Below are 8,961 nucleotides of genomic sequence, written 5' to 3' on the forward strand. Positions count from 1 at the left end.
TAACCATACGATTTCTTAGTAATTAAATAATATTCCTAAATTAATTTAAAACAAAGTCTAACCGTCAAATTAATCAAAAATATTTCAAAAAATTTAATACAACCGAGTGAGTGAGTTTCCCGTTTAACCGAACGCGATGAAAAAGGTTAAGACAGGAACCGGAAAGACGCTAAAAACCAGGCGTCGAGAATAGATGCGCGTCGAGAGTTGATGGGCGTCGAGAGTAGATGCGCATCAAAATATGTATTGCTAGGTTGCTTATTTAACCATACGATTTGCCTATTCATATTTTTCTCGAACCAAGTTGAGACGAAAGACATTCTAATATTATGTTCCATATGATATTATTCTCTGAATTTTCTTGAAATTGAGTGGCAATATTGCTGGGACTAAGATGTTAATACCAAAAAAAAAATATTCAAAAAAATCTCTAATTGAAGCGAAATCTCCATCTAAGTAATCAAAAATATTTCAAAATTTTTTAGAGGATGTTATAGTAAATTAACGAAGTCAGGACGATGATGGCTCCCTTACTATCAAAATGGCGACGACGCTTTCCCGTTGCAATAAAAATTGCTTACCGCTCTATCTGCTCAATCGCCTGGACTCTCCGAAACTGGACACTGGAATAAGTCCAAACCCGTAAACACTTTTTTCACCACTACTGTTAGCTCGCAATTTTATAGTCAAAAGAGCTAAAATCAATTTGTTGAAAATCCGATCCGCCATTTTTGTTCGGCCCGGTCGATGATAACGAACTCGGAATTGGCACGCGATCGATTTAGACCTGCTATGTTCCAAAAACTGCCCTCAGTTCCATTGAAGCTCACGAAACTAGGGCACTTTTGGTCAATAAAAAGTTTTTAAAAACTGGACAGCGCAGAATCGCCCACCGTTAAAGTTCGAAAGTCGCGTCGCCTCCTTGGGCTACCCGGACAGATTGGTTTATGAGACAAGAAGCAGAAAGGACGCCCATAAATAGGCATCGCGACGCATACGCGTAGGAATATGTTTATGTATCTGGACCATATCCTTTTGCCTAATAACCTTGCTTTGCCCTTCAAGAATGTTCTAGAATATTATTAAAAAGTAGTGCCAACAAATAACTAGAAATTAATGTTATTTTATGAATATTTGGGTTGTGTTTGAAGCTGATCAATGAGAATATCATTACGAAAGAGGATAAGCATTGGATAGGAGTGGCAAAAAATACAGTTTTGGATGATTTATAAAATAGTTAATTAATACTGAATGACTAATAATATATTAGAAAATAGGATAGTGAAAATCACTTTAGGTGCCTGGGACTTTTTAATATACCAATTTTTTTTTGAGAGAATTAATCCAGCAAAAATACGAATATATTGTGTGTATTAGAGTTGTTAACTTGGTATAAATATACAGGGTGTCCCGTAAGCACTTGATCAAAAGGGTACTGCGATATTCTTTGGATCAAAAGAAGACGATCTGACCTGTTTTATTAACAAAAAATGTTTGGCTCCTCTGCTATTGATGGTCGAAGTTCCTCAAAAAATTTATCCATTTTTAAATATCGGGAGAACGGTACTATGTATTTTGGTGAAATTTGCTGTGAATTTGTTCTTATGTAAGACTCATATTTTGATAAAAGAATCGAGTTCAGCCGTTTTGGAGAAGTGGTGAATTTTTGAGTGTCGTGGTAGAAAAACTACCAGAACTTTTTGGCGGATGGAATCGACTCATTTTTTTTTGGTTGATGCACTAATCATTTGTTCACAATTTCGTGCTCTTTGTAAAATCTTGTAGCATTCATAGCTTTTACGCAAAAAAATATGGTTTTCTTGCCACTGAACAATGTTACACATTAACTGCCACGAACGATTAAAAAAGATCTAAAGACATAACGCCCTTTGAATATCAAAAATAGCCTTAATAAACACCCGAGTAAAAGAACAAACCGCAATTTATAGAAAGATAAAGGATCTTAATAATTTTTAAGTTTTAGGGGCACTTTAATGTGCTAAGTACGTCTTTTTGGTTTGATTTTGTTTGCACAACAATGAACTTTTGTTGCAGTTCGATTTCACATCGCACACCTATTCGAAATCCAAGGAAAGGTGAAAATAGCCAAAGAGAAATACGAGACTCTGTTGAAAGACAAGACAGTAACTGCTTCTTTGAAGTCAGAAATTTTTCGTCAACTTGGTTGGCTTTATCACAGTCATGAATCCCTCGGTGATAAAAATCAACGAATCCCATTAGCGATCAACTGCCTGCAAAGGGCAAATGATGCAGATCAATACTCGAATGGTCAAACCCTCTATCTCCTTGGTCGCTGCTATGCATGTGTAGGGAAGGTCCACGATGCCTTTATTGCCTACAGAAATTCAGTAGAAAAGTCTGAAGGTAATGCTGACACTTGGTGCAGCATAGGTGTTTTATATCAGCAACAGAATCAGCCTATGGACGCTTTACAAGCCTACATTTGTGCAGTACAGCTTGATAAATGCCATTCGGCAGCTTGGGCGAATTTAGGTAAGTTTTAGCCCCATTTGATCCTCAGGTAATAGATAATTTCAGAAAGATTCCCCAAATAACCAAAGAGATGCCTGAAAAATCACCAGGATTTTGAAAACAGAAAACTCAATAAAATATAAAGTCTTGCATGAGCTCTCGTTACGAAGTCCAGTAAAACTATGAGATAATTTTATTTGCCATTTACTAAAGCCCTTGAATGGAAATGTGGGAGAACTAAAATACCTTTGAAGATTTGCGTCTGTTTTATGCCAACTTTGAGAAAATTCGCAGAAAGTCAAATTGTAAATTATGTATTTGTTTAACTTTCGGAAAAATGTAAATGTTTGCTTTTTTTTATAACGGAATTCTGATCGATGTGACACGAACACCTGGTTTTTAAACTGCTTTAAGAAAAGGCCACAAAAATTTTCAAAATTGAACGTGGAATGAAGCAAATTACTAATCAATTAAAGGCACTAACTTTTTTTAAGGAATTATAAAGAAATTGTGTATTTTTGTCCAGGACAACCAACTTTTCTGGCTGTGTATAAAGATTTAAGTCAGCACTACACCACCATCCTTACCTACATCCGAAGGAACTATCAAGTCTAATATAAAATATACGTAAAAACCCTAACTAAAATCTAAAAGTAGCTAGGAGGAGACCAATTTAGGAGCGTTCTGAGAATTTTGTTTTTATATCAATCTGGTTTCAAAAGTTGTGAAGCATTTAAATGAAACCCCGCATTTTTCAATGTCTCTTCTGAAAACTGTACCAAAAACACCAATCGCCATTTTATCCAAAATTATTCCTTCAGAACTTTTCCCGAAACAGACGCAAATCCTTTCATTGTCCTTTTGAGACAACAGGAACTTTGCCCACAGGGTGTGGCGACTTTGTAGTCTAGCATCAACTAACGGAATATCAGAAGTAATTTTTGGTTGATTGTTTAAGGGATTTTATATGAAAATTCTCTGCAAGCCAGAGACGCATATGCCTGTTACTCGAATTCACAAGCTGGTTTGAACAGCAAAGGAATCGCTGAGGAGCCCTTGAGCACCAAATCAGCAAAACTGAATTCCACAAGCGTGGGTATGAACCCACACTTAACCCAAAGGATAAATTTTCTTCAAACGCATCTAGCCAACGCTCCAATGCCTAGTGTAACGTCACAGTAAGTACATTTGGCTCAAACCTTTAGAATTAAATATTTATTTATTGTTATAGCTATGGGTGCCATTTTTGCCCAGTGTGAATACTGCAATTTTGATTTACGATTTTCTTCATTATTGTTACCCAAACTTATCTACTAAGTTGTCACTGTTATTTGTTGCTAAATAAACTATAAAATTTGTTAAAAAATGCTGAATTTACCTTGTACAAAGCACTCTTGAAAAACACTTTCTAAGGTTGCGCACACGAATTTCAGCCACTGTTAACTTAGAGCACCGACCATGCGCATCTCACCGTATGCATGACCAATCGCTGTAGAGCAAAAAAATGCCTAAGTGATAAAGCAAACGCTCAGCTGGTTCTGGTAAGCCAGTTTGGATGTATGTTGAAAATTATGCACATTTCATTGCGAGAAGTTATCGGATTTGATTGCCGGAATAAACATTCACATTATTATCAACAATTTATTGAGGTATAGACTTACAATTCAAAACATTGAAGTTCAATTGAAGCAAAAACGTAAAATTCTTTAATACATTATTTTTTTTACAAAAAGTTTCATGCGAAAACAGACGCGTTTTGCTTAATTACACTATCTAATTGCTTTACAACATGGGACGGAAAACGCTAAGCCAAGCTCATTTTCCCTTACGACTTATAGCAGCGCTTCAGGAATGCATTGCACATCATTATTTTACATTCATATAAATAACCACTATCAAGTTATTGGATTTTTCAGATCTTAATAGCCGATAAATAAACTGCATGGAAGTTATATTGAACCGACGGAATGAATGACATGGTAAAGTTATTAGTTCGTATTAATCGAAGTTGATTTTTAAATAATTCCATTTTAATAGCTAAAATATGTAGTACCAGCTATATATTTTCAGAGAAAACGCCAGCAATTAAATTTTTCTGACAAATATTATGATATTTTCATTGAACAATTTTGCGCTCTAAGTTGCGCGCGATGTACAAATACAAGTCAACAGCAAACCAATGTTAAATTAAATATTACGCTAGTCAAATAAGTTTATTTTGCCACAGTTTTTTGGTTCGTAAATTCGGAAAAACGTAATTAATCTAAAGAGTTACGCGTTCGCGGCCCATGCTTAAAACTAGGGAGTTTTTCGCGCTTTTATGCCGTCGTGGCAAATAATTTCTTCCGGACTTTTCCCAAGCCCGAGAATCTTCAGAAGTGGTTGGTGCCTCAAGCAAAATTCACCAGTTTTGATGTAAGTTTCGTATTTACGTCATAGCTTAGTTTTTCGTTATTGCTATTATATTAATGAAATTGTCAAGAGGTGAAAAATGTTTTGACAAAACAACACATTTTCAGTTTCAATGTATTTATTTTCCACTAAAAACCAGTTGGAAAAATAACCACTAGAGACAGTTCAACAAAATATTTTCCGAAAATTTTGATGTTCCTACGTTTCGTGAAGTTTACAGCTGGGAAATTTTCAACACTATTTTGTCTTCCCAATCATATTATACCAAAGTAGTACAATTTTACGTTGTTATGCTTATATACTGATAGATACTGAGAAAGACGTGAGGCAAAACCGTTTATTTGTGAATAAAAATATACTTGGGCGCATAAAGTAAATTGTTAAGATATAGTGCGAAATATTGCACTTGTACAAATTGCATTAAAATGGTTAAGTCGGGTTACTTCTGCATAAGCTTAAAGGCTATAGAGAAAATGGTATTTCAAAAAGCACCACAGAAGCTGTTAATGTAAAAACTGTCTGAGTGGAAATTACTTACCAACAACTTACAAGTGCGACGGTTTCGACATCTAGTACTTACTTAAAACCTAAAAAGTAAGTTGGTAAAAAAGGTAAAACGAAAAGAAACGAGAACTAAAGCAGGTTTCTTAGCTCGAAATTACATCCCTAAGCGACGAGATTATAGAGTTGATTTTAACGCGTTTTAAAATATCGCGCTGCTCAGCGGCGGCAAAATTCAACTTCATTAATATTCAATAAACATATACAATTCATAAACAAACGCTATTTTCAATAATTATTTATTTGCTTATTATTTATTAATTAAGAATTGCTTAGACTGATATATCAACCACAACCCCGCTTTGCTAATGCAAGTGCAGACCCATCTATTTTCATCAATCCATATATCATCATCTTCAAAATCGATTTCCTACTACGAAATACAAAAAGTCCTATATACCGTTCGAATGGTATGCTGGAATTTTTATAATAAAATTCGTGCCATATTTACTTAAAAGTAGTAGTTAGTAGTTCCAAGCTTCGTCTGCCGAACACCATGTAAGTGGAAGCTTAATTTATTTCCAGATTAACAATGCAAATCTAGTTATTTCAATTTAAACTGACTGGGTACCTAAATTATATGAATCGTTAAACACATCAACAAAAACAAAATATGCATCACTCTTCCATACAAGCATGCGAGGTTTCAATATCAGAAAACTTCGATGTAAGTAGTAAAAATAATTTTAAGAGATAACTGGAATACTTTTTGTATGGTGACTTATCTGGTGATAACAGCAATTAACTATCGCATTTGTTTACTTTTGATTGTTTCATTTGTTACAAACCATGCTTATGTTGTAGTGCGTAAACGAAAATCAAAACGGTGTATCCCAATAATGCGAACCATTTATCTCAACATTGAGGCATTATAATGGCAGTGTTTCCAAGATAGCTATAGCAATAAGTAGTAATAAACCCACTTTTTTCATCTATTCCCATTAAGGATTATCAGTGAGTACTTAAAATAAATTAATTACAGAAGAAGGCAATTGCTTTCTATTGAAGAAGCTTGGAATCTCCCAATATCAGCTGAGATGTCGTCGCGACAGCAACAACAGCAACCCCAGCAAGGAGGTAGAAGTTCGGGGCAGCCCTTTCAGAAAGGTTACGGTCAGAATGGGGCGCCTCAAGGACCTCCGCCTCCGTATCCTGCCCCTAGTCCCAATACAGGAAAACGATTTAAAATAGAACAAGATCAAAAGAACTCATCAAATTCTAATCAACCAAACTTTATGCTAACGCAACAGCAAATAAACCTGTTGACTCACCTGCAAGCGAATGCAGCTACATTAACGCAACCCCAGCAGAACCTCATGAGGCAATTGCAACAGCAACATAATTTGATGCAACAGCATTTGAGGAGTCAGGCCAATCAAGGCCAAACTAGGCCATTAGTACCTCCAGTCAATGCTGGACCAAGAGGACCTGCTTCCCCGTTTGGAAACGCCATGCAATTGGGCGCTTCTTTAAACACCAAAAATTTTGCCTCCAGCACCAACCTGAACGTGACATCGCAATTTCTTCAAGGACAGCAACACGATCTGGATGTGGAAGCTGAATTAAAAGATTTGCTATCGCAAAAAGACCTCGCCACAACCCTGGCAGAAAACCTACTGAAACATTTTGGATCTGATGAAATGGAAGAGGTCAAGGAGGAGCCTGATTCTACAACAGCAACTGCTTCAGGGACTTCTTCAATTGCTATAGGTAAAGAATCAAAACAGAAAAAACTCGCAATGTGGCACAATATGGGTATTTGTTTGGTAGATCCAGCTATTCAGGTCAAACCAAGCACCCTATCTTCTGGTCCGTTTTCACCTTCTAATATGGAAATGAAATTGGAATCACCGGATCACAAGAAACGGAGGAATAAGTCCCCAACTCAAGACAGTGTTCTAATCGTTAAGTCGGAGCCTCCTTGGGACTTTGAGGCGTCGGCTGAAAAGAAGTTACATATTGAGTATAGTATTGATATGACTGCAGAGACTATAATTCAGCTATGCAAGTAAGTGATTTTCTAAAATTAGCTGCACAACTTTGTCTTAACATTAGACAACAACAACATAACATCTGACATTTTTGTCTTAAATTGTTTAGCAATCGGTTTAAACTCAGGTTTTTTCAAAGTTGAAAATTCAATAACGAAATTGGTTTAAAAAACTGCTCGGAAAATAAGTCCTTATCAGAATAGTTATAGTGAAAAACTAATTATATTCGAAAATCGTCTTGCTTTACAGTATTTTTTCACAATTCGCGATATTTCCCATTCGAATCGGTTCTAATATTTTTCACCGGGTTTGAACGAGAATTCTTTTAGGGCTTAGTTTTAAAGAATTACGCCGATTCTACTTTTTTGTTTTTTTGGCAAAAAAATCTTTGCAACACCCATGCACAGTTTCAAATTATCTAACATTTAGCAAAACCGCATCGCAATATCTCCGTCCGTTCGCGATTTAAAGAAGGAAATGTTAAATGTTCAATACCGCAATCGGATCAAGTTACCACGGTCCTAAACTTGGATAAAGCGGGAAAAAAAGCAGGACTAAAGAAATAATTTCCAGTCATTTGTTTCCTTCACTTTACTTATGTTAATATAATTATCGCTAATATAAACAATAAAGCAACTCGAGTAACTAGAAAACTCCTAAGGTGCATTAAATAATTATTTATTTTCAGAAACGAGGTAGTCAATGGAGAGATAAACAGTTCCATTATTTCTGACACGGCGCCTCCTCCTTCACCTCCAGAGCCCCCTTCTGTTAGACTCACTCATCAGCAACTCACACCGCCTACACCTTCGGTTTACTTAGATAATAAAAAGCACGCATTTAGCCCTCAACTGCAGGAGTTCTGCCTAAAACACCCAATAGCAGTTATTCGAGGTCTGGCGTCTGCTTTAAAGCTGGATTTGGGCTTGTTTTCGACGAAAACGTTAGTGGAAGCTAATCCCGATCATAGCGTGGAAGTGAGGACGCAGATCCAACAACCTTCCGATGAAAATTGGGATCCACAAACTGGTAAAAAAGTTTGGGCTTGCATTTCTCATCGTTCGCATACCACTATTGCGAGGTATGCTCAGTATCAAGCGTCGAGCTTCAAGGAGAGTTTAAAGGTTTGTTTTTGTGAAGCCGCGTACTGAATTATGATAAGTTCTATATTGTTGAGGCGGATTCATTTTTTACAAACTTCTTTTTGGGTATTTCGTCTCAAAAATTTTTGTCTTTAAAAAAGACAGAATTTCCTATTTCCTTAATTAATAATTTTGGTGTAAATTTAATTTGGGTGTATGTTTTTTTGGTCTACTTCAGATTTTAGCATAGGTAACCATGTATCACTTAAATTAAATGAACATGAAGCAACACAATTATTTTGATTTAGTAAAATTAATGCGCTTTCATTAATTTTACGTTTTTTTGTGGATTGTTCTTTTGTTAAAATTGTGGAATTATTCCATTGAATTTTATGGCAATTATCAAATGCATGTTGACAAAT

General features: G+C 35.7%; 1 protein-coding gene across 2 annotated transcripts in view; it reads left to right on the top strand.

Moving 5' to 3' along the window:
• LOC109532897 (lysine-specific demethylase 6A) overlaps nt 1-8,961 on the top strand; it is a 53,676-nt gene that overhangs the window by 41,312 nt on the left and 3,403 nt on the right. For both annotated transcript variants that reach the window (XM_019898025.2, XM_019898026.2), the window contains 5 exons: nt 2,056-2,514; nt 3,452-3,671; nt 6,449-7,176; nt 7,237-7,474; nt 8,146-8,581. In XM_019898025.2, coding sequence (XP_019753584.2) covers nt 2,056-2,514; nt 3,452-3,671; nt 6,449-7,176; nt 7,237-7,474; nt 8,146-8,581 — 2,081 coding nt within the window. The remainder of the gene's footprint in view (nt 1-2,055; nt 2,515-3,451; nt 3,672-6,448; nt 7,177-7,236; nt 7,475-8,145; nt 8,582-8,961) is intronic.

Source organism: Dendroctonus ponderosae, unplaced genomic scaffold, assembly GCF_020466585.1.
Source record: "Dendroctonus ponderosae isolate FM_Combo_2020 unplaced genomic scaffold, Dpon_F_20191213v2 Dpon_F_20191213_1, whole genome shotgun sequence".
Taxonomy (NCBI): domain Eukaryota; kingdom Metazoa; phylum Arthropoda; class Insecta; order Coleoptera; family Curculionidae; genus Dendroctonus; species Dendroctonus ponderosae.